The sequence below is a fragment of the Crinia signifera genome, chromosome 2, assembly GCF_055691185.1.
Source record: "Crinia signifera chromosome 2, ASM5569118v1, whole genome shotgun sequence".
Lineage (NCBI taxonomy): Eukaryota > Metazoa > Chordata > Amphibia > Anura > Myobatrachidae > Crinia > Crinia signifera.
Window position 1 is genome coordinate 361,936,534 of NC_139218.1, and position 26,919 is coordinate 361,963,452.

The following is a 26,919-nucleotide window of genomic DNA, read 5'->3' on the forward strand; positions in this document are numbered from 1 at the left end:
AGACCTGTTTATCTCCCTCCAAGGCTGGAGGGGTTTAGTACATAAACCCCTAAAAAAAAAAAAAAAAAAAAATAATCTGTGCTTAATGGATTGTGCAACACTTATATGATATAATTTGCTTTCAGTACAGCTAAAGATTTTGAAATGATGCTTGGCATGAAAATGAAGCTGAACCCCATGAATCGGGTAAGTTCTGTCCTGTTCTGTTAATTGATGCTGACGATTTCCCCGCTGTACACAAGTTGTGATGACGCTTGCTGTCCTCTCTACGCATATGTAACATATTATAATGAATATATGGTGGTCATTTTATTTGCCAGGTAAGATAATAGGATACGGGTTTTTAAGTCGACAGTCAAAAGGTTGACCACTATTGGTCAACAGTCAAGGATGACACAAAAAGGTTGACATGAGTTGGGTCGACATGGTCAAAAGGCCGACAAGCAAAAAGTCAAAATGAAAAAGGTAGTCTGAGTTTTTTTCACTTTTTTGGTGTCTATGGGGGTATGCAATGTTCCGCCGCTATTTCCGATGGGGGAAATAGCGGCGGCTCCCTATTCAATGCTGTCTTTAGCGACAGCATTGAAGCGGGATCACGGCAGAACGGGCCCGACTTCAGAAGCTGCCCAATAACGGCCTGCGGATTGTCGCAATCCCGGCCGCAGATCGACAATCCACGGCCGTTTTCGCGGGCCTGCCCCCTTTGCGCCGAGCAGCAGGCGGGACATTTAATCTAGTCTGTCGTTCTGCGGCCCATCAGACCGCAATCGGGCCAGGATCACGGCTGTCAGCGGGGATCGACAGCCGTTATCCCAGATTGCATACCCCCCTATGTCGACATGTACACTGTAAGTGTACTGCGACCCCTCACATGGCTCGCTTTTTTTATTCTTCCGCTATGCCCACAGGGATGGTATCAAATGAACAAGTCTGTTCATGAAAAACTTGTGTCTACCTTCTTGATGTGGTGACCTTTTGCTTTCCAACCAATAGCAGGTAGACTGTCGACCTAATAACCACATTCCCAGATAATAGAGATGTGTAAGGTCCTATGTATATAAAAGACAATGTAATGGTAAATTTCTGTATTTTATGGATTGATTTTTTTTTTATATATTATTATTATTTTTTCTTCAGTATCGACCTGCCTAGTGTTCACTCTAGATTTTACAGCGGGCCGGGGGGGGGGGGGGGGGGGGGGGCGGTCTGGGAGCAGTCCCGGGCAGCGCCATCATCAAAGGGGGCGGGCCCTTCCGCCATCATCAAAGGGGGCGGGCCTTCGGCCTATGTCATCAAAGGGGGCGGGCCTTCGGCCTATGTCATCAAAGGGGGCGGGCCTTCGGCCTATGTCATCAAAGGGGGCGGGCCTTCGGCCTATGTCATCAAAGGGGGCGGGCCTTCCGCCTATGTCATCAAAGGGGGCGGGTCTTCCGCCTACGTCATCAAAGGGGGTGGGCCAGGCCGCTGCCGTTACCAAAGGGGGCGGGCCCGGCCCCTCCGAAGTCGCTGTGCTGCCAGGGAAGCGCCGGGCATCACCGTCTATGGCGACGCTGGGCTTTCCCGTGAGGCCGTTTTTAGCGGGGCGCTGCTAGAGGGGCAGGGTGCATTTTGCCCTTTAAAAATCGGACAGGGCGCAGTGCCCTGCTAAAACAGCCTAGCGGGAACACTACCTGCCACTCCTCCAGCGGTAGTGGCTGCAACAGCACAGTGCATAGGGGGAGGACGGTGTTGCATAGTGGAGCGCTATGCAAAGCCGTCCTGAAAGCCGCTCATCTGCTGGTATTACCAGCAGATGAGTGGTTTTCCCAGCGATGTTGCGGGAGCGCATAGCAGCGCTCACCGCTCATCGCCGGACCATACACACTGGGCGGCTTTGAGCTGAAAGCCGCTCAAACCTGCTGTTTTGAGTGACTTTAAGCTGTATGGGCCTTTAGGGCCAGTTATGTGGTGAAGGGCCAGATTTGTCTACATATGTTATAACTGGAAGCCACCAGCACTGGTTTTGCCTATTACCTTGACCATAAATAATTTAAATTTATCCTGCACAATCATCCCGGGACACCCCTGCAAGTGTTCCATGGCACCCCAGGATGGGAACCTCTGCCTTAGAATCTAATACCGAATGCCCATTTGGAGCTCCTGAGCTAACTACTGCAAGATATCTAGACCTGTATGATTTCACATTTCCAGCTGAGCACATTTCCTGGTGTCGTATCGAATTTTGGACACTATACAATTATTGCGCCGGTTTTGCCAGTAATTAGGACATCGGCCTGAGTTATCATACAATGAGTATGATCAATAGTTTTCAGAGATAATTTGGGAAAATCTTGCCCACAATCATGAACAAACAATTTTCTGATCTTTCGCAGAAATCTCTGGTACAATCTCCCGATATGATGTAGTGCGTGAGCAGGCACGGGGGTAATTGGTCGAAAAAGACGTGGATCAGGGAATTACTCGCAGAACTAAGTATTCGGCGGGATTTTCGTCCTTTTCCTCCTCAAATGAATTGTAAAATATGTAACTTTATAAACAAAGAAAATAACCTGTAATGTGAGCTCCAATATTGGTGCCCAAAATGTCCCCCCAAATTGTCAGATTGTTGGGCTGACCAAACAAATCTAACGTAGCTTTAGTTTCCAGTCTGTTCTCGGGAAGGTTTCCCTATCGCGGTGTATAAGGTACCCTATAATACAATGTCCATTACATTTAGGAATGTTATGTAATACTTAAACCCTTCTGTTTCAGGAGTTGATGCCTTGGGATCCTCCTTACTATGCTGGTGTATTACGTGCAGAGCGGTAAGTGCTAGTAATACACTTAATATTCTGTTTGTGCTCCAACAAATATGTTAAGACTAATCAGGGAGACACCAAATTAAATTTGGAAAAGCCATACAAATGCACCAATTCTGCAGTCTGAAAAGTGATAGGCAGAAAATGTTAACTCTCACTATGCTTGTTGAGGTGTACAGAATGTAATTTTACACACAGGCCAGTAGGGGTCACCCTCTGGCAGCAGCTTTGATATCCATGAGTTTATAAGAGGGAGGAATAGACGGACAGGTGACATGAGGTGCAGGCAAAGAGACCTGATTGCAGAAGTGAGCCCAGGTAAGGATAGTGGCCTTGGTACTAGGTTATGTGGTAGGGGTACATGTTGATGAAGAAGTGGGTTTCAGTGCCCAGCTGACACTTTGTGAAGGTTGGGGAGAGTTAATTAAACAAGGGAGCTCATTCCAGTGAAGGAGAGCAACACCAGAAAAATCATGGATAAGCGTATGGGATGCAGTGACCAGGGTAGAGGAGAGGCAAATGTTATTGGCTGACCGGAAAGAGCAGAGGAAGTACGAAGGCAGATGTAGGGAGCATTGGAGTTAGAGGGCCTTGTATGTTAGGGTGAGGAGTAGAGCGGCGGGAGAGGAAGAGAAGTCTGGCTGCAGAGTTAAAAACAGACCGGAGGGGAGAGTGGGAGGCAAATGCGAAGAATGTTGCAGTAGTCGAGGCGTGAGCTGACCCAGAGTGTGGATAATAAGTTAACTCGCACTCTGATAGTGGAATGGCCTGATACGAGCGTTGTCTGGTAGCGGTCTTAAATGCTGTTTCTCTATCATTCTTATGGGATACAGGGAGTCGTTCATAACGATGGGGAAAAGAGCTTATCCGAAGGAGACAGGCACATATAAAAATTTATACAGGGTGTACTGACTCCTCCCCTCTGCTCCCCTCCCTCTAGCTTCAGTTTGAGAACTGTGCCTCAGGAGAAGCACGCATCAGGAAGAGCTCCAGAGAGTTTTTCTTCTGTTTTATTTTCTTTATTATTTTGGGGCTGCTGTTTGGACTTAACAGCAGTCCTGCGTCGTGGGAGACTAGGGGAAGGGTTCAGCTGCTGGCCACTTCAAGGTACCGAGCTGTCCCTGCCACAGGACCACCGTCCTGAGTGGGTGATGTTACCGCGGGCATTGCGCTGCAGCGCGCACACCCCTGGCACGCCGCACACCCCTAGTCCAGTCTGAAGACGTCAGTGGTGAGTATTACCCCGGGGTCCCCCGCCGTGGGGTCCCCGGGTTATTGTGCGGCAAAATGGCGGCGGTATGGCGGTGCCCTGCACAGGGACCGCGTAACCCCCTGCCTACACTGAGACAGGGTACAGTTCCTGTTTTGTCCAGGGCAGTTACCAAAGAGGATTTGGACATTCCCCAATGTCAGTCTCAGTATAAAACGCAGGTAAGCTCCGGCGCCATTACGCTGGGCGGAGCTTACCCAGAGTGAGACCAGCTCTGTGAGGGCGCCAAAACCTGCTTCCTGCTTCTTCCCTGGCTGCTGGAAACGCCATTATACTGCTCCAGACACTCCTCAGCGGTGTGGATCAGAGGGAATCTGCTTGCAGAGACAGCTTCAGGTTTTCAGCGCTTGTGTACTTGTGCACTTGCCTGCTTACACTGTAAAGTACTGTTATTGATTACTGTACTGTATTACCAGCTCTTCTAATCGGAGAGCTAAGGTTATCAGGTGTATTGGTCTCCTCCATTATCCTCTGTACACCACCCCACTGGCTTGTTAAGCTGTACAGATCAGATAAGGCTACACATAGTATTTATCTGGTTATTTCACACTGCATATCCACTGTGTGTGCGCGCTGTGTGAGGGGAGACTGTTTGTTTGTCACAATGGTGAGGAAACTTACATGTATGGTGTGCAGTGATAAGTTTGTGCCAGCATCTTCATCACAGGTTACTTGTGAGTCATGCATGTCCCCTCAAAGTACTGGGGTCCCCCCACAACTAACTGGGCAGCAAAGTAGCACACAGGACAGCTCACAGGAGCCAGCCTGGGCTACAGGTATAAAAACCATGCTTGAAACTGTAACTACACAGTTAACTGCTACTGCAGCACAGACCCAGAGAGTACAAAGGGAGCTGGCTGTCCTCTCTGCCAGAGTGGATGTAATTACTCCCACCCCTGGGAATACTCGTAAGAGAAAGACCCCCTCTCAAACCCCTGATTCCGGGGCTGACGATGGGGATGATGGTGATGATATGGATGATGCAGACGCAGGTGATGACGAGCCTGATGCTTCACAGTCACTACTGCGGGGCACAGAGCCATTGATTATGGCAATCAGGGAGGTGTTGGACCTTCCCTTAGCTGAATCCACAGCAGGTGATACCTTCTTTGCTACTCAGAAAAGGCAACAGGTAGTTTTCCCTGAGCAGGCTGACCTGGAAAGTACATTCAAGTCAGCGTGGAATAACCCAGAAATGAGGTTTAAAGTGGCTAAAAAGTTTAAGTCCACGTTTCCCTTCGATCCTGAGGGACGTAAGGTGTGGGAGGAGCCACCAGAGGTTGATTCTTCTGTGTCTCGCTTAGCCAAAAAGATGGTACTCCCAGTACCAGGGTCGTCTTCACTTAAAGACACCACGGACAGAAAGGTTGAAAACACTTTGAAGTCCATTTTTACTGCTAGTGGCGCGTGTCAGCGTCCTGTATTAGCTAGTTGCTATATGGCCAAGTCCATATACACGTGGGCCTCCCAGATACAGGAAGGTCTTCTGGGCGACATGACAGTTGCACAGGTCGTCTTCACTTAAAGACACCACGGACAGAAAGGTTGAAAACACTTTGAAGTCCATTTTTACTGCTAGTGGCGCGTGTCAGCGTCCTGTATTAGCTAGTTGCTATATGGCCAAGTCCATATACACGTGGGCCTCCCAGATACAGGAAGGTCTTCTGGGCGACATGACAGTTGCACAGGTGTCTGAAAAATTACACCATATTCAGGACACTGCTAAAGTTCTGTGTGAAGCGCAGAAGGAGTTAGGAGCCATTAACGGCCGTAACTCAGCCATGGCAGTGTCAGGGCGCAGATCCCTCTGGCTCCGGCAGTGGGCAGCTGACGCTGACTCCAAAAGGAGTGTAGAAAACCTCCCCTTTACAGGTGGCAGGTTATTTGGGAGTGATTTAGACGAATTAATCTCTAAAGCCACGGCGGGAAAGTCCACTTTCCTGCCATCCACTCCACAGGCGCCGAAGCGTCCTTTTCAGGCTCACTCCCAGCAGCAGTCCTTTCAGGCTAGTAAATTCCGCCCTAAAGCAAGGGGTGGTTCAAACGCTGCAAGAGGCTCCCGTGGTAAATTCAGGAAGCCTTCCGCTTCGGCCACCGCAGAGCGGCCATCTGGGGCAGCTGCAGGGAAACCCGCAGCATGACGGTGGGGCTCCACCATTAGCTCCGGCAGAGGTGGGAGCCAGACTGGCGTTCTTCGGCCAGGTTTGGGAAGCCTCGTGCCTCAATTCTTGGGTACAGGCTCTTATTACGCATGGCTACAAGCTGGAGTTTGCAGTTCAGCCACCTCAGAGGTTCTTCAAATCAGGCCTCCCAGCGTCTCCAGAGGACCAAGTGGTGTTGCAGCAAGCAATCCAAAAGCTGGTGCAGGCCAAGGTTATAACCCGGGTCCCTCCCCTAGAGAGGGGGCAGGGTTATTACTCGAACCTATTTGTAGTTCCGAAACCGGACGGGTCAGTGCGCCCAATTCTGAACTTAAAATCCCTGAATCCCTTCTTGAAAGTAACCAAATTCAAGATGGAGTCCTTGCGGGCCGTGATAGCGGCACTGGAGGAGGGGGAGTTCTTGGCGTCCCTAGATGTGAAGGACGCCTACCTTCACATCCCAATATGGCCCCCTCATCAGAAATATCTGAGGTTTGCGCTGTTAAACGAGCATTATCAGTTTCGCGCACTGCCATTCGGCTTGTCCTCAGCCCCGCGCATATTCACCAAGGTGATGGCGGAGATGATGGTGGTTTTAAGAAAAAAGGGTATCTGTGTGATACCATACTTGGACGACCTGTTAGTAAAGGCGCGGTCGCCACAGGAACTACAGACAGCTCTACAAGTTACCATACAGACCCTGTCGGGCCATGGTTGGCTCCTGAATCTGGCAAAGTCTTCTCTGATCCCTTCACAGAGACTCCAGTTCCTGGGCATGGTGATGGACACAGCTCTCATGAGAGTGTCCCTGCCACAGGACAAGGTGTTGGACATCCAGCGGCTGGTCACAGACTTGCTAAGGACCCCCCAGGTGACAGTACACCAGTGCATTGTCCTATTGGGAAAGATGGTCGCCTCTTTCGAGGCTCTCCAATTCGGGAGGTTTCACAGCAGGATTTTCCAGCTCGATCTCCTAGGGAAGTGGTCCGGTTCACACCACCAGATGCACCGGCGCATTGCGTTGTCATCTCGGACCAGACTGTCACTACAGTGGTGGCTCCACACGCCCAACCTGCTGGCAGGGCGTCGGATTGGCATCCAGGATTGGGTCTTAGTCACCACGGATGCAAGCCTCACGGGATGGGGGGCAGTGACCATGGGTCAGTCCTTTCAGGGCAAGTGGACCCTATGGGAAACACGCCTCCATATCAACAGCCTGGAGTTACGTGCTGTGTATTACGCACTTCTGAAGGCGGGCCCTCTCCTCAGCGGTCAGGCGGTCCGTATACAATCAGACAACGCCACCACTGTGGCATTCCTGAACAGACAGGGCGGGACCTAGAGCAGGCCCTGTATGAGGGAAGCATCGAAGATCCTGTCCTGGGCAGAGAGTCATTGCCAAGCGCTCTCGGCCATTTTCATACCCGGGGTGGACAACTGGGAAGCAGACTTCCTCAGTCGCCACGAGCTCCACCCCGGGGAATGGAGTCTACACCACCAGGTATTCAATTCTCTGGTGGCTCGGTGGGGGACCCCACTGGTAGACTTGATGGCATCAAGAAACAACTGGAAAGTATCCAGGTACTTCTCGAGGGCAAGAGACCCTCAGGCAGAAGGAGTGGACGCCCTCTCCATACCGTGGACGTTCAACAGCCTGGTCTATGTCTTCCCACCGATTCCCCTAGTGGCTCGGGTGCTAAGGAAGATAAGAAGAGAAGGAACCGAGGTGATTCTGGTGGCCCCAGACTGGCCACGAAGAACGTGGTACCCGGAACTTCTAAGTCTGCAAAGGGACTCGTGGCGCCTACCCCTGCAAAGAGATCTACTCATGCAAGGACCGTGCGTCTTCCAGGCCTTGGAACAGCTGCGTTTGACGGCCTGGAAGTTGAACGGCAGATCCTGACTCAGAAGGGGTTTCACACTTCGGTCATCAGAACTATGACAAGTGCAAGGAAACCGGTAACAGCTGCACATTACCACCATATCTGGAAAAGATATGTGGGTTGGTGCGAACAGGGAAAGTTTTCTCCATCAGAGTTCAGACTTGAAAGATTTCTTAGCTTTCTTCAAGCTGGTCTGGATCTCGGCCTACGCCTAGGCTCTTTGAAGGTGCAGGTATCTGCGTTATCAGTTTTCTTCCAGAGGAAACTGGCTAATATTCCTGAAGTGCAGACATTTCTGCAAGGAGTATTGCATATACAACCTCCTTTTGTGGCCCCTACTCCACCGTGGGACTTGGATGTTGTGCTGAAGTTCCTTAAATCCTCCTGGTTTGAGCCCTTGGAGGAAATTGACCTGAAATATTTAACCTGGAAGACAGTGGTCTTACTGGCCCTAGCTTCGGCTAGGAGGGTCTCGGAGCTAGGGGCATTGACTTGCAAGAGTCCTTATTTGATATTCTTTGAGGACAGGGCAGAATTACGCACTAACCCGCGTTTTCTGCCCAAAGTGGTGTCTGCGTTCCATGTGAACCAGCCAATTGTGGTTCCTGCTGGTGGGCCTCATTCTGAGGTGCCGACGTCCTTGGACGTAGTAAGGATTCTCCGTGTCTACATCAGGAGAACAGCAAGTATTCGTAAAACTGATGGACTTTTCGTCCTTTATGATGCCCAAAAGATTGGACGTCCTGCTTCCAAGCAGTCTATTGCACGATGGATATGTGCAACCATTAAACAGGCTTATGCGGTAGCAAAGCTGCCTATGCCTGTTGGGGTGAAAGCTCACTCTACTCGTTCCGTGGGGACATCCTGGGCGGCTGCCCGAGGAGTTTCGGCCTTACAATTGTGTAGAGCAGCCACATGGTCTGGCCAACACACTTTTGTCAAATTTTATAAGTTTGATGCTCTGGCCACTGAGGATACTCAGTTTGGGCAAGCGGTGCTGCGGCAATAGGTTCCGCACAATCCCGCCCGTTCTGATATCTTTGGTATATCCCCATCGTTATGAACGACTCCCTGTATCCCATAAGAATGATAGAGAAAATAGGATTTTAATACCTACCGGTAAATCCTTTTCTCGAAGTTCTTATGGGATACAGGGCACCCGCCTCTGTGCGGAGGTTTGCCTTGCTCACTTTGTGAGATATGGACCAATTCTGGGTCCTTCTGCTACCCTTCTTGTTCCTGGCGGACATAGGGTGTAGGTTACCTAGGTAACTTAATCTTACATAGTGTACCTTAAAGGTCCACGAGTGTAAATATGTCACTTAGGTGATAATTCTATGCATTGTTCCAGTTGGAACACAGTTCAAAACAGTTGTCATGTTGACATGTTCTTAGGCCCTTAGACTTCCCAGGTTATGGGGTTGCTAATGTGGTCTGTTATGTTGAATGTTGGGTGTGCTGGATGAATCTCACCACGGTAAATATACACATATTCCTCTCATATTGTTCTTCTCCTTCGGCACAGTTCACTTAACTGAAGCTAGAGGGAGGGGAGCAGAGGGGAGGAGCCAGTACACCCTGTATAAATTTTTATATGTGCCTGTCTCCTTCGGATAAGCTCTTTTCCCCATCGTTATGAACGACTCCCTGTATCCCATAAGAACTTCGAGAAAAGGATTTACCGGTAGGTATTAAAATCCTATTTTTGTTCTGCTACACTACAGTCAGTACCAGTGGGAAATACAGGAACATTTGTGTGGAATTAGTTTAATTATAGTTCTAGAGGTACTTTATTTCTTTTATATTCCTTATCAAGGTGCTTTCGTTACTGAATGTTGAACAGCAGAGGGCGCCAGTAATTCAGTATTCAGTATTGGATATTGGTGGGAATAAAGTGAGCTGGAAAAGACTAGCTGCAGACAGTGATCTGACCTCTCTATAACCTCTATCCCACTATTTCTTCAAGCAGGACTAAATCACAGGTTCTTCGTTGTAAAGGCCCCCATATACTAGTCCTGAGGACAAGTTTAACCCAATTTCCTCTGCTCTCCCCTGGAGTGGTTACTAACGATTGGGCACTTAATGTGCCATTTTTTACATGGGATAAATAGCATGTGACTTATCCCATCTAAACTCCCGGGGATCTGGGCAGTGTCGGTGCCGGACTGTGCTGAGCACCTGGGGGTGTGGTGGGTAGTATCCGGGAAGTGCTGAGCGGACCTGCAGCCAGCGGCAGCAGAACTTTGAAAAAAATAATTCAAAAGACAGACCTCGCTGCTAATTGGCTGTGAGACAGAGCACTCAGCCAATCAATGGGCGGCTTGTCTTTTGAATTTTATAAAAAAAATTCTGCCGTCGCTGGCCGCATGGCATCTGCAGCTTAGCGCTTCCTGGACACCGCCTCTGCATGGTCACCTCCGGCCAACCCAAACCCTACTGCTGCCCACCCCTGCACATAGGTGTGTGCCAGTGGTGCTTCATCATCGCTTGCACACACCTACGGATTGGACACAACACGCCGTGGGTGCTAAAAACTGCCTCCAATGTGCCGCTAATGGGTCCAATCTGATCCTGCAGCAGGTTAAGTTTGTAGGATCCGACCCAATGCGCACAGGACCAAGCGTTGGGTCGGAATGGATGTCAAACGCATCCGATTTCTCGGCCTGATGTCTGCATCGGGTGAAATCGGCCTAAATCGGATAAGTGTATGGACCACCTTTAAGATGGCTGATTATTTCATATGTCATGTGTGGGTAATTAGGAGATGCCCGTTACTAAGCGTCAGACTTAACACAGTGAATATTTACTGCGTGTGACCTCTCTGTACCAAGTCCATTACTTAATAAGACACTTTATGTGGAGTGACTTATTTATTATTCATCAGAATAATCATCTCCCTGGTTCTTTCTACATATGCAGCAATCACATAAACGCCCGTCCAGACCACAAATTTCCAGAAAATGGTGTAAATGCCGTGTTGTTTCTATAGCAAGGTTACCTTAAACTGCAGTCCTACACCATGAATGACAAGTACTCCAACAAATGAATCGGGAGTGTTTCGGGAACAATAAAGTTTTTATGGGGAGAAGAGAAACAATGGTACCTTTACTGTATGTAAGGATCTGCGAATACAGCTCTGTTTAAGAAATCTATATACAGATAATAATAATAAAAATCCTGTCCCCTTTATGACCCATTCCTCTATAATAGATTCTATCTGGTGTTATTCCAAGTATGACTAATCTGCAGAGCCATGTTTATGTGCATTTCTCCAGATTCTCCTAATAGGCATCGCATGCCATGTGCTGCAGCACATTACACTGATGTCTGCTCTGGTAATAATGATCATCCAGAATAGACCACTAACAGACACATCCGCAGTGATGTAAGTCAGCTTTTGGGGGGGGGGGGGGGGGGCTGGGTGCACAAATGTGGTGACACATCAGCAGCGACCAGTTACCCCCAAACCATAGGGGAACATTTAAAGCCATAGTCGTACTAACCAATCGGCTCCTGTCTTCTTTTTTCAAACGTGATCTGTAAAGTGATAGGAGTTTACTTGTTTTCTCCAAGCTTTGATAAATATTCCCCTTTGTTCTCAACTGCCACCAAGAACCTGGGTTGCCACTGTCCCCTCTGTGATGGGATTGAATAGATGTATGTTCCTTGGTTGATGCAGAGTAAGTAATGCATCTGGCAAAGCTGCTGTAGGGGCCAGGAGTTGTGTAATGTCACGATAAGATTCCAGATGGCTCTGCCAGAAGTTAGCTAATATGGGGGGACGACGACTCTGTAGATGTATCCAGAAGTGTCAAAATGGGTGACTAATTGGGGGGGGGAGCATGCCAATAGATAGGATACGTAAGAATGAGTCTGTAATATACATTGACATAAGCAGGAGGTCAACTGTCGATACAGGGAAGAGAGGCCGGACAGAAGACGGACCACCCCAACCCTTCCAAATCACAATCAGCCACCCAACGCCAGAGAAACAGTAACGACTCCACCCTACTCCTCCATAACAGTCATCACAAAGAAGTAGGTGATCGAGAACCCATGAGAGCAATAGTCCTGTAATTGTGAATCCATCCAAAAACTTTCACTATTACTGCTGTTGGGTGAGGTAGGAACTTGATGAAGTGTCATAAAGCCCAATGTAATACGCTGCAGCTGTATAAATAACTGTACATAAATACTGTAGCGGAGGCTTGGTCAAGGGTGGATGTGAAGAACGGACTCCTAAGTAGTTTGTCCTTTCGTTGACTCCGTTGTCCTGTGGTTCTCCATGCATTCATATAAGCTAGTATGTACATGGTGCGTCCTGGAAGGAGAAGCCATGTTTTACATTTGTAGCCTGTAACAACAGGGGGCGAGTTGAAGAGAGCAGCAGAGTTCCCGCTGGAGCTGAGAAACTGCAGGATATCTGAGCTAACTCTGGGGAGTGTGAATGGGAAGAAACAGCTGCTAATATGAAGGATGCTTGGTGGCTTTGAATTAAGCAGTCGCACTCTTGTGTTCCTGGGCTGTGACAAATCTCTGCTGTAGCAGAGCATTTAAGAAGTGACCCACATTTGATCGGTGATCTGCATTACATACATTAAATGGCTGTGGATCATTAGGTCGACAGTCAAAAGGTTGACCTGATCAAAAGTTTGACATGTAGAAAGGTCAGCGGGAGTTTTTTGCAGTTTTTTTTTTTTTTGTGTCTGTCATCATAGGATGACGTGGACACTGCACAAGTGTACCTCACATGCACTATTGTATTTTTCCGCTATACCCAGTGGTTTGATAAAGTACAAACAAGTCGGATTAAGAAAAAAAAAAAAAAACATGAAAAACTTTCCATTTGTCTATGGAATAATGTGTATCTGTATCTTTTCAGTTGGTCTAATATAAATATAAAAAATCCATAGAGGAGTTAGATTTTGGTGCCCGCCATATCTGTATCAAATTATGAATTTCTGCACCAGAGACCATTTTCAAAAAACAATCTCAGAGCATCCTGTAAAAAACTGATCGTATCATCCAGCCATCCAATCATAGCCTGTTTTATACCTTGCTGTATATGATCTATAATCACTTTTCACAGACTTCCCCCCCAGCTAATCCCACCCTGGTTGGCTTTATTTGGAACCTTAGGCAGAAAGAGTAGCCGATAATGACAAAATGAGTCATACAAGAGGTTACACAATTCTGATTTTCTCCACACGTCATTTTCAGCAACTATTCTAGCTGGGAGCCTGTAATCCTGTAAGTGCATGTTTAAGAGATGCCCAGAGGCACAAGTGTGAGATGGCGATAGCACAGTCATTGATGAGATACAGTAATTGTGTGGCCTCAGGAACGCCGACAGCCGTGACACATAGCTCCGTTACAGCCAGCATTTGGGGCGCAGTACAGGTGATCTATACTTCAGTGGGTAGCAAAAGTACCTAAATGATCAAACGGTACTTGTTTCCTAGCAAGGCCACAATCGTGGGCATCGTGTGTCATTTTTAGTGGTATACGACGCGACCGACGCGATGCCCCCGATTTTCCCATTGAAATGCATTGAAAATAGTCAAAATTGCGTCGGTCGCGTCGTATGCGGCTAAAAAAGCCTTAAATGGTCCAGACGCGATGCCCACGATTTCCCCATAGGAAACAATGTTAAATGGCTCAATGTACCCACGATGGCCCCGATTTCTCATAGGGAACAATGTTAAATACCTAAATTTCACAAAATCATCATAGGGAACAATGGTAAATGGGCCAGAAAGCCCCAAAAACACCCCTGAACAGTGAAATGTCCCCCCAAAAGTATTTTACGCCACCCCACGATCAACGCGAACCCGAAGCGTGGCGAGCGGCGGCGGTACGCGTCCTCCGACCTTTTCATACCCCCACTATCCACGTCGGTGTGGAATAGAGAATAGAATAGTGTGGCGAGCGTAGCGAGGCGAGCGCACGCGGATACCTTCACAGGTAAACGCGTCCCTTCGCGGGCTTCACAGGTATCCGCGTGCGCTCGCCACGCTTCGGGCTCGCCACACTATTCTATTCTCAACTCCACGCCGACGTGGATAGTGGGGGTATGAAAAGGTCGGAGGACGCGTACCGCCGCCCCGCGCGGGCTCGCTGCGCTCGCCACGCTTCGGGTTCGCGTTGATCGTGGGGTGGCGTAAAATACTTTTGGGTGGACATTTCACTGTTCAGGGGTGTTTTGGGGGGTTTATGGCCCATTTAACATTGTTCCCTATGATGATTTGGGTAAATTGACCCATTTAACATTGTTTCCTATGGGAAATCGGGGGCATCGCGGCTAAATTGAGGCATTTAACATTGTTCCCTATGGGGAAATCGCACCCTATTTTTTTAGTGCTTGCGATGGCCGCGATGCCCCCGATTTTTCCTCAAGATGCCCACGATCATGATCGTTGTGGCCGTGCTAGGAAAACAAGTACCGATCAAACTTCCACTCTCCCCATTTACGGTGTCAGAACATCATTATATAAATATATTCTATTTATACACACCCAGACATCCCACTCTCATGATTGGTCATACTAGGTCACATGACCATGCATTATTTCTCAATGGCCTCACAGCATCATTGCACACCTGAACTACTTTCCACGGTCACCAAAACCTCATCCCACAGCAGCATCATTGCACAAGTGTAAACCGCATCACTCATAGACACTAACCCCAGAATAGCAGCTCACCAGGGCATCACTGGCCAGAACATACAAACTTCTAAAATAAAAGTTGAAACCGTTTTATTCACTTACACCAGGCATGGTGTAAGTGAATAAAACAAAATGTAGTTGCACAACAGCCATCCAGCTGTTGTGCAACTACATATCCCAGCATGCATTGGCATAGTGTTAGCATTCCCAAATGGCAAAACTGTGGCAAGGCATGATGGGACTTATAATTTCACAACAGCTGGAGGGCCATAGTTTGGCCATGCCTGACTTACACTGTTATCCCGTTACATATTTATTCATTAAAAGTCATTCTAATTACACAGTCTTTTTGGAACTATTCTTTCCTTCCCTTCTATGGCTTTCACCTGGTTTCCTTACATCACTAGCACAGGAGCAATCTTTTAAGATCGATATACAGTGGGGAACGAAAGTTTGGACACCCCAGGCAAAAATTAATTTTAAGGTGCAAAAAGAAGCCAAGGAAAGATGGAAAAAATCACCAAAAGGCATCAAATTACAGATTAGACGTTCTTATAACATGTCAAGAAAAGTTTGATTATACTTCCATCATTTACACTTTCAAAATAACAGAAAACACAAAATGGCGTCTGCAAAAGTTTGGACACCCTGCAGAGTTTATAGCATGCACCGCCCCCTTTGGACAGCTGAGACCTGGCAGTGTCATGGATTGTTCTCAATCATCATCTGGAAAGACCAGGTGATGTCAATCTCAAAGGTTTTAAAAGCCCAGACTCATCTGACCTTTCACCAACAATCAGCACTATGGGTTCCTCTAAGCCAGGGCTGGGCAATTGTGGCCCTCCAGATGTTGAGGAACTACACATCCCAGCATGCCTTGCATCAGTTTCAGCATGGCCACATAGCAAAACTAATGCAAAGCCTCCTGGGATGTGTAGTTCCTCAACATCTGGTGTGTAGAACACTGAAACTGGGAATAGTTGACGCTCACAAAGCAGGAGAAGGCTATAAGAAGATAGCAAAGCGTTATCAGATGCCCATAAGATCTGGATGACCAAGAAAAATATCAGACAGAACAGCTCACAGGATTGTGAGAAAAGCAAGTAAAAATCCATGTTTGACTGCACGATCACTGGAGTTGTGGTACACTATTCCACTATAAAGAGATACTTGTACAAATATGGTCTTCATGGCAGAGTCATCAGAAGAAAACCTCTTCTACATCCTCACCACAAAAATCAGCGTTTGAAGTTTGCAAATGAACATTTAGACAAGCCAGATGCATTTTGGAATCAAGTTCTGTGGACCGATGAGGATAAAATAGAACTTTTTGGCCAGAATGAGCAAAAGTACGTTTGGAGAAGGAAGTGCACAGAATTTAATGAAAAGAACCTCTGTCCAGCTGTTAAGCATGGGGGTGGATCAATCATGCTTTGGGGTTGTATTGCAGCCAGTGGCACAGGGGGGGTGGATCAACCATGCTTTGGGGTTGTATTGTAGCCAGTGGCACAGGGAACATTTCACAAGTAGAAGGAAAATGGATTCAATAAGATTCCAGCAAATTTTGGACGCTAACTTGATGCCATCGGTGAAAAAGCTGAAGTTAAAGAGAGGCCGGCTTCTACAAATGGATAATGTTCCTAAACACACCTCAAAATCCACGGTGGATTACATCAAGAGGCGTAAACTGAAGGTTTAGTCATGGCCTTCACAATCTCCTGATCTCAACATCATTGAAAATCTATGGATAGACCTTAAAAGAGCAGTGCATCACAGACAGCCCAGGAATCTTAAAGAACTGGAAGACTTTTGTAAGGAAGAATGGGCGAAGATACCTCAAACAAGAATTGAAAGACTCTTGGCTGGCTACAAAAAAGCGTTTTCAAGCTGTGATACTTGCCAAAGGGGGCCGTAAAAGGTATTAACTCTGCAGGGTGCTCAAACTTTTGCAGATGCCATTTTTTGTTTCTGTTATTTTGAAAGTGTAAATGACGGAAATAAAATTAAACTTTTTTTGCTATGTTATAAGAATGTCTAATCTGTAATTTGATGCCTTTTGGAGGTTTTTCTATCTTTCCTTGGCTTTTTTTTGCACATTAAATTGAATTTTTGCCTGGGGTGCCCAAACTTTCGATCCCCACTGTACCATGCCTGGGTGTTAGGTCGCACTCGGATATACGCACGCCATAGGTGGTTGAACATAAAATACACCTCGGCATTCGCCATAATAAACAGTGGGGTTTTGCTTCATAATTTGATCTAAACATTAAAGATTGTAGCCCCCCCCCCCCGATCACATGACCACCTTATTCTTCAAGTCCTATTCAATCACTCAACATTATAAGAATGTTAATTGCGATTGCCTTAGTCTGAAACTGTGTGCCTAATGCTGATGCTCTGTGTGTCTACACCTTCTGGCTTACTGGACATGCGAGAGTCTCACAAGATCTTTGTAGAGCGGAGCTGGCCCCTGCCAGAGACAGGGCTGTCCTTTTTATGTGTGTTGGAATGGTCAATGCTACTGATCATACTTTACCCTACATATGGGCCTGCCATAGTTGTAGATCGCAGCCCCTATAATGACAGGGGTGCCTTTTACTCGTCACGCTTCTATTTCTCATTACAAACCTGGTCACTGCTGTCACCTCAGAATTAAACTTAAGGGAGAGCGACCCGGTCACTGCTGTCACCTCAGAATTAAACTTAAGGGAGAGCGACCCATTGTTTATCGTGTCCGATCTCAAAAGTGATGGGATCGATATTCAGTTGTTTTTGTTTGCGCTGATCGTGACCTTCTAGGTCAGGCTTAGTGGCTAAACCTGACCAAAGTGCCATGTTTGGCTGGGAGCTGAAATGTGTCTCCATGCGACTCAGTGAGCCAAAACAGAGCAACAATTGAATTTCTCCATTGGTTGCCATCCAGTGGCACCCATGTTGAGAAACAAATTCCTTCCGATGTATGCTAACTGGTTTAAAGCTCACCTGCCACCTTCTAATTACCAGGGTTTTAAATCTGATCTAAAGAGTAAACATTTTATAACCAGGGCTGTGAGTTTAAATGTATTGATCAATATGTAAACCAAAACCCCATTGTTTATAATAGTGTCTACTAAGATATGTGTTTTTATTTACCCGATGTGGTGAAATACTGTACCATTTTGCACCACAATTTCGGGGGTTGTGAGTGCAGTGGATTAATGTTTTCTATAGGTTTAGATCTAGAGAGATGCCTAAATGAAGGCTGGCCAAAGTATAATTGTGTCCTCTTCTGATTATAATCTATGATTATAAATATATGTACCGTATATACTCTAGTATGAGCAGACTTTTTCCAGCACATTTTTTTATGCTGAAAAAGCTCCCCTCGGCTTATACTCGAGTGAGGGTCCCACTTACCTGATCTCCGGTGCAGTGCGGCTGTTCTCCGGTTTCTCCCGCTCATCTGCTGGTGCCTGCAGCCTCTGCGGGTGGTCCGATGACTGCTGATATCACCGCTCTTCTTCTTTGCTCCTGCACGCCGGCAGCCTCTGTGTTGTCTGTGCCATACTGGGCAAGAACCTGTTAGATTGTGTGTGCAACCTACTGATGCCTTAATTAATGTAATTTTATTGGTATCTATTTTTATTTTTGAGATTTACCAGTAGCTTCTGCATTTCCCACCCTAGGCTTATATTTTAGTCAATAAGTTTTCCCAGTTTGTTTGCGGTAAAATTAGGTGCTTCAGTTTATATTCTGGTCATTTTATACTGGAGTATATACAGTAATTAAAATTTGTGGTAAATTTTTTTTTTCTGAGAAAAAAAAATTAGTATTTTGATGTTATATCATTTTATTTTTTTCTTGCGTCATTGTAGTTTAATGTTAGGATCCATTTTAATATGTTGCCATTTTACATAGCACTATGTGGACATTCAGCATATTGACTTTTTAACCATGTCTATCTTCTGGTGTAATTTTTTTTAAGCCTTTTTGGCTTTGTCATAGTCTATGAACAGTGGGGGGAATCCATTTTATGGGCTTAAACCAATATTCAGCCTATTGGGTTAGTCAGTCATTATTTCATCACACTTAATGCATTCTTATGAACATTAGCGATCCGCTTAAAATGGCCGCCTCAGCAGTATGTAGGCAAATTGGTTCACTATAATGCATTAAGCTAGTGTGTAATTTTAACTATGAAGTAGTTCTGATTAAAGTCTCTACCATAAAATTAATTTCACAGCCTTCGTATTTTCTCAACACAGATGTCATCCTCGTGTTATTTTTATTCTTCATTCTTTGTAACTCTCCCAAAACTTGAATAGTGACCCGGATTCTCCTCTAGTTGTTCCCCTCTTAAGTGAAACCATCACTGACTAAATTCATACGGTTGCCTTTTAAGTTCAATGCGATTGTACGGTTCTGTGTTCACAATATAAGGAGCGGCAAATAGATCTATTTTCCTGGCAGCAGCTGAAAAGAACGAGCTTTGCAAGATGGAGCACAGATGTCAAACATCTTGTGGTTACTCTCTGCCAACCAGAAGCTTGGGCTACAGACTAGCGTTCATTGTTATTGCAGTCGGTGGTGGCATTCCTATAACTGGTACTGGGAATTGGCCTTCAAATGGAGAAGTTAATCAAAAGAACGTGAGGCAGATTAGCACCATGAGACGGAATACAGTGGTAAAGTTCAGCTTAAATGCTGAAAATGAAACACTTTTATGGATGCTCACGACACGGTACAGGCTTTATGGGTCCAGCTAATGCTTTGGCAACGGTTCAGGTCTATTGCTGTTTTTTGACTCTTTAAAAAAAAAAAAAAAACTACTTTCCTTTGAATGATTGTCCATCTGTAACTTAAATTAGACAATTTTTTCCTTCATCCATTAAGTGACACTGGAGTTCATGGTTGGGAATAGAAGGGCAACTACCAGGAGTATGGGCACTTTAAGAATTTAAAGAAGTGTGGCTAACTCCGCCCCTTCTACTTCCCTTTCCAGGCAGTCTTAGATTGTGCGCTGCGGTAGCTGGGCCCTTGTGTGCTTTCTCCAGGGCTGATATTTATTATTTATTTATTATTTATTTATTAGCAGTTTCTTATATAGCGCACACAGATTCTGATAGATATTTTATTTTCAATTCTGTTTTATTTTGTATTACTTTTTACACTGAGGACAGGCAGGCATCTTCTGCCACTGCCTGTCTGCACCGCGGGAGCTTCCGGGGGGACCCCAGCGCCACTGCTTCTGTTTTGCGCCAGGGTACCTGGCTCCTGAGACTACCGTCTCTCAGTAAATGGATGCCGCTGCGTGCGGTGCACGGTGTGGTCCTCCAGCCATACCGCCACTGGCCAGCATGGCAGTTGTAAGTATATCCCAGCTCCCTGTTAGTGGGGGAATCCGGGTAAACTGGCGGTACTAGGGACTGAGCGGCCATTTGAAAGGCACTCTGTTCAAGGGGGCGTAGACACCAAAAGAAGGTTCAAAACTCAGGTCGACCTTTTTTTCTTTAGACCAGTGGTTCCTAACCCTGGTCCTCAAGTACCCCCAACAGTGCATGTTCTGCAGGTCTCCACACATAATCACAGGTGAGATAATTGGCTCCACCTGTGATCTTTTCAAATGTGCCTGAATAATGAGTGCGCCTGCCGTGTGACCTGCAAAACATGCGCTGTTGGGGGTACTTGAGGACCTGGGTTGATAACCACTGCTTTAGACCATGCCGCTTTTTGACGGTCAGCCTGATGAACCATACCCTTTGTACTGGGCATCCTGCTGCTATTTGTGGATGTTGGTGGGTTTGTAAGCTTATTGTTGTCTAGAACTACAACCTAATATTCTTTTGGCCAGATTCTACTAGTTGGAATCTGCCTTGTGGGATCGTTACTTTTTTTTTAAATTTTGTTTTGACCGAGAAATGGAAGCATTACAGTAATAGGCTTGTGATTCTTGTCCATTAACCAAGCTACTTTTTTGTGTCTCCCATAGGTATAACATAGAACCTAGTTTGTACTCTCCATTCTTCTCCCTTGGTGCCTGTATGGAAGGATTAAATTCAATATTCAATCAGCTCCTCGGCATCTCTTTGTATTCTGAACAACCAGAGAAAGGAGAGGTGTGGTCCAAGGATGTCCGGAAGCTGGTAACTCTTCCTTTTATCTCTGAGCACTTTGGGGCCCATTTATCAATGAGTTTTAGTTATTTAAAACTCTGTGTGTATTATAAATGGTGCTGCATCCAATCGGCCCCTAACTGCCATTTGTGTAAAAATGACAGTTGGCACCATTTATAGTACTCGAAGTGTTAAATACCGTATTTATCGGCGTATAACACGCACAGGCGTATAACACGCACCTTCATTTTAAGAGGAGATTTCTAAATAAAAACTTTGAAGCAAAATAAGGATAATTGATTATCTGTAAAAAAAAAAAAAATCCACCTTGAATAACAGAAGCAGGGCAGCACAGTTAGCACCAGAAAACCTTCTCCTCCTCCAGGCTACAGCCAGCGCTTGGTAAGGCTGATGACGCTGCTGTAGCCAGGGAGGAAGGAGTCACTCTGCAGAGCAGGTCACTGGGAGGAGTCTTGAGCGTGCTGCTGCGAGGACCGGACGGTGCGCAGCAGCAGCAGAGGACCGGACGGTGCGCAGCAGCAGCAGAGAACCGGACCGCGCACTTCGGCGGATGACATTACTGCCTGCATTACCGGTACTTAACATTATATCGGCGGATGACATTGCTTATATCGGCGTATAACACGCATATCGGCATATAACACGCATACATCATTTTCCCCCTATTTTCAGGGGGAAAAAGTGCGTGTTATACGCCGATAAATACGGTAGCTAAAACTCATTGTTAAATGGGCCCCTTTGCTTTATCTTTGTCAGGAACTCTACTTTTATACAATAGGAGGTGTTACGGGGACACTCACCCAAATACCCCCCTTTTTTTTTATATAGATTACATATTGGTGACGAAAGTGCCTTAGGGGTAAAGGTATACATAATTGTGATTGGTTAGGTTATAAACATGCTTGGCATCGGGTTTTCCAGGATCACAAACTTACTAAGAATCCTGTTTTCCACTGCTCTATGCAATCATGTTGTGTTTATTAGTGTTTGAGTTCAGTCATGTTGCGCCTGTGATCTGTAGTTCTCCCTGTGAGCAGTGTGTATGCAGAAGCCTGCCAGCCCAAGCTGGGTATTCCTCGGGACTGGGGACTCACTAATAAAGGGGTCACCCCTCTCAAATGGGCCTTCTTTGTAAATTTCCGTATTGTATTCTTATGGAGTAGGTATTGAGAGTGTTTATGAGTAACGTTCGACAGTGTATTGAATACGATTTGCCATTTCGGCCATGTTTTCCTGTTCAAATCATGATTTTTGGCTCAACTCACATGAGAATGCGAAACTCTGACCAACACGTTGCTTGGTTAATTTAACCCTTAGAGGAGGGGAGAACTGCACAGTCGTTACGAACGGTCACACTTTCAGACATGTGCTGCATCCACAGGTAGCCTGGAAAACATGAACTGTTCAATGTTGAGGAATGGTTTTGCCACCCCTGATATAGAACAACAGTGTATCAGCTGACTCCTGCAGTGGAGGCAGCCATTTTGTGGAGCTGTAGTCTCACAAGTTCTGTAGCAATTTGTGAGATTACTGCCCTATGATGCATAATAATCCCCACGTTCAGTGGTGATGCCAGCTCATAGTTATGTCATCGGCTTTATTCCTATGGATATTGGTTCTTTGGACTGAATTTACGAATTAACAACCTGTTGAACCCTTAAGGAAAATCAGCCTTATGTCGCCCATTCACCAGCGGTGTACCGTGGCAAACCCTCGATCCTCTGATGGTCATGCCGGGGGATTCGGGATATTAAATTTATGTAAAAATCCTGATTCCCAGATTCCGGTGGGTGGATCGGAGGAACGCCCCCGCTCCTATATGGACCTGTATAGTTTACCCTGGGTAAAGTGATCGATTTGATGGAACCCATTGTACCGTATTCCACACACGTTTGCTTCATTGCAAGATTGTGAGCTCTGTTTGTCTTTGCCAGGCAGTTGTCCATGAAGACGAAGGCTTATTGGGATACATTTATTGTGACTTTTTCCACCGGCCAGAAAAGCCTCCCCAGGTAATTCAGTAATAACCATTTCTGTGATGCCGTGTTACCATAATGTGCCTAAATATTTCATCTGTGCATGTATCCAGTCCTGGTCCCCTCGTAGAACTATTATCCCCCTGCTTAGGATCTGTTCACACGCCCACAGGTTCTGTGGGTTATTTAATCTGCCTGATCTGATCAATTGACTCCTTGCTAATTTTTGTTGGGGGCTGAAGGTTATTGTTCACACAAAATAAAATTAAATGTCTAGCTCAGTGGTTCCCAACCCTGGTCCTCAAGGACCTCCAACAGTGCACATTTTCCAGGTCACCCAGTAGGTGCACTCATTATTCACTGACACATTTTAAAAGATCCACAGGTGGAGCTAATTATTTCACCTGTGATTCTGTGTGGAGACCTGGAAAAAGTGTACATTATCCCATTTATCTCCATTAACAGCATAGGAATTTAAAGGCACCATGCTAATATTTTCTAAATTTACCCCAACATTTTTATTTTTTTCAGCAGATAAATAGCTTGGGTTGTCCCTGCACTGGAACAACCTCCCGCCACCCATCAGGCTCTCTGATTCCCTTACCTCCTTCAAGCGCTCCCTCAAAACCCACTTCTTCTGACTAGCCTATCCCTCCTCCTCCTAACCTCTTTCGCTCCTCCTATCCTGCCTACCCCTCCATCCGTTCCCATCCATTCCTACTTATCCTATTGTTTTTCGTTTGTCCACCTACCTCCTTTTAGTCTGTTAAGTCTTATGAGTAGGGTCCTCCTTCCTCACGAACTCACCCTACCTCTTTACCTATCCAGTGCTCCTGTCCTGTTCTTCCCTTCCTCTACTTCATCTTCAGTCTCCTCGACCATTTCGACACCTACTTCAGAACTGATGACCACACATCCAGACTATATGGCGACCTTATGGTGTGACCCTGCCCCTCGCTCTCATTGTCACGTACTCTGCCATTTTGCTAAAATTGTGTGTCTAAATTTTGGCGGCTGCCTCATCCCTTAATTTGGCCTTATTTAAAGCTTTTAGGGGTGTATGCAATGTGCCGCTGCTATTCCCGACCGGGGAAATAGCGGCGGCTCCCTATTCAATGCTGTCTTTAGCGACGACATTGATGCAGGATCACGGCAGAACAGGCCCGACTTTAGAAGCTGTCGGGCCCGTACTGCCGATAGCGGCCGCGAAGTGTTGCAATCCCGGCCGCAGATTGACAGTCCACGCCCCCCTTTGTGCCGATCGGCAGGCGGGACATTGAATCCCGCCTGTCGTTCAGTTGTCCGTTAGACCGCAAACGGACCAGGATCCCGGCTGCCAGGAGGGATCAACAGCCATGATCCTGGAATGAATGCCCCCCTTAGTGATATTACCCTTAATAGTATCCTGTGTGCATGGTTATAACGGGTGATGTCCTCACAGACACCAATCCACCCTCAGTGATTCTTTATGACACGGCGGGGGTCTGACTGGGACAGCACGGACGGCTATTGGTCAGTTCCAAGCTTCATTCAAAATCTTTTTAGTTAAAATGCTAGACGTCATTCCTGTTCCTTTTGCTCACTGGCAGGATTGTCACTTCACAATTCGCGGAGGGCGGCTTAGAGAAGACGGCCAATATCAGCTGCCCGTGGTGGTTCTCATGCTGAATTTCCCACAGTCCACCAAGAGCTCCCCGACGTTGCTAACACCCGGTATGGTGGAGAATCTGTTCCATGAAATGGGGCATGCCATGCATTCTATGCTGGGACGGACACGCTACCAGCATGTTACCGGTAAGATGTAACCATTTGCATATATACATGCTTAATATATATTTAATTTAATCCCTTCTAGAAGGATAATAGTTGTTAGAGTATTTTTTTATTTATTACCAGTTTCTTATATAGCGCACACATATTCCGCAGCGCTTTACAGAGTATATTTGACCATTCACATCAGTCCCTGCCCCAGTGGAGCTTACAGTCTATATTCCCTACCACATGTACACGCACACACAGATATTATAGGGTTAATTTTGTTGGGCACCCATTGACCTACCAGTATATTTTTGGATTGTGGGAGGAAACCGGATTACGCGGAGGAAACCCACGCAAGCACGGGGATAATATACAAACTCCGCACAGTTAGAGCCATGGTGGGAATCGGACCCATGTCCTCAGTACGGTGAGGCCGTAATGCTAACCATTACACCATTCCTACTGTCCGTATGTGTATGTGCATGCTATATAATAAGACCTAGTTAGAACTGTGTGCTTTGCAGGCCCTGGTGTATTGGGATGTTATCACAGATTTGCCCAAATACACCTACCCTCAAATTGCACTAAATAGCCCTGTTTGGTGCGTCATGGACCTGACTGAACCACTTTGGGCCAGATGTATCAAGCTTCAAAAAGTGATAAAGTGGAGAGTGATAAACAACGAGTCAATCAGCTCCTACCTGACAGTTTTCAAACCCAGCCTGTAACATGACAGGTAGGAGCTGATTGGCTGGCATTTTATCACTTTTGACGCTTGATACATCTGGCCCAGTATCTGCTACTTTATACCAATTCATTCACAACTATAATTCTTCATCCATTGCACACTTGGTTTTTGTGCAGAATACAATACACAATACAGAGACCTAACCTGTCACTAAGCATCCTACTGTGTATCTTACATTGGCTTGTGTGCACTGTAATGGCAATCTGATCCTGTAAACACAGCAGTGCAGCCCCCACATTGGGATACTATAGACAGTGGGCATACCGGCTGGCAGCTTGGCTGGTTGAGTGTATGGTGTCTGAAGAGGCTGCTAGTTAGCACAATGACAGTCCCCGCGTTTCATGTAGGGCCAGTTTTACACTATCCTGTTGCTGTTTGCAAAGGGAGTGATTAGTCTGCCTACTTCCAGCTGTGCAAATATCATTAGATTTTCTGTATATGTATGAACATGTGATTTCTCTTTTTTTTTCTGTATTTCCATTTAATAAGTTGTTATTTATTTTCAGTAAGTGTCTTCTGGGCACCTTGAGTCCTGTGATTTGTATTTATTATTATTTGTACTTGTATACTATCACGGCTCCCACGATGGGCATCGTACAGGGAAAAATCGCATGCGATGCCATTTTTCACAAAAATCATGGACATGTGTTCAAATCATGTAAAATGCACCCCAAATGTCATTTTTCACACTATCACCCCCACTATCAACGCCAACCCGAAGCGTGGCGAGCACAGCGAGCCCGCGAGGGGCGGTGGTACGCGTCCTACGACCTTTTCATACCCCCACTATCCACCTCGGCGTGGAGTTGAGAATAGAAAGTGTGGCGAGCGCAGCGGATACCTGTGAAGCCCGCGAGGGGACACGGATACCTGTGTAGGTATCCGCGTCCCCACGCTGCGCTCGCCCCGCTTTGGGCTCGGTGGCTCGCTGCGCTTGCCACACTCTATTCTCAACTCCACGCCGACGTGGATAGTGGAGGTATGAAAAGGTTGTAGGTCGCGTACCGCCGCCCCTCGCGGGCTCGCTGCGCTCGCCACGCTTCGGGTTGGCGTTGATAGTGGGGGTGATACAGTGTGAAAAATGCCATTTGGGGTGCATTTTACATGATTTGAACACATGTCCATGATTTTTGTGAAAAATGGCATCGCATGCGATTTTTTCACAAATGCATTAAAAACCCGGTAACATCGCCTACAAGAATCCCATTCGCCCCCAGTCTACAAATATGTCCTATGTCTCACCGCCCTGGCTAAGGTCCTTATTTCCAGGAGGTGGTTCGATGTCGCACACCCGAACATCTACAACTGGAGGGCCCTGGTCAATGAGGTCGTGGGGCACGAAAGATTCACCTACAGATCGCGGGGCTCGCTCGCTCCCTATGTGGCCAAATGGAGTAGATGGACCTCCTCTAGGCTGTCCTTGTCCGCTGATCCCCAACAGGATTTACACATTCATTTTTTTTTTTTTTTTTTTTTTTCTCATTTTTCTTGAAATCAACATCTCCATTTCCCCTGGTGCTGCGGTGTCCCAGCCCCCGTCGGCCTGATCTATCCTTGCCTATAT

General features: G+C 46.5%; 1 protein-coding gene across 1 annotated transcript in view; it reads left to right on the forward strand.

The window, feature by feature from the left end:
* Positions 1-26,919, forward strand: part of MIPEP (mitochondrial intermediate peptidase) — a 103,243-nt gene that overhangs the window by 18,082 nt on the left and 58,242 nt on the right. The window contains exons 9-13 of the mRNA XM_083169911.1: positions 126-186; positions 2,752-2,804; positions 20,729-20,882; positions 22,808-22,885; positions 24,439-24,643. Of these exons, the coding sequence (XP_083026037.1) occupies positions 126-186; positions 2,752-2,804; positions 20,729-20,882; positions 22,808-22,885; positions 24,439-24,643 (551 nt within the window). The remainder of the gene's footprint in view (positions 1-125; positions 187-2,751; positions 2,805-20,728; positions 20,883-22,807; positions 22,886-24,438; positions 24,644-26,919) is intronic.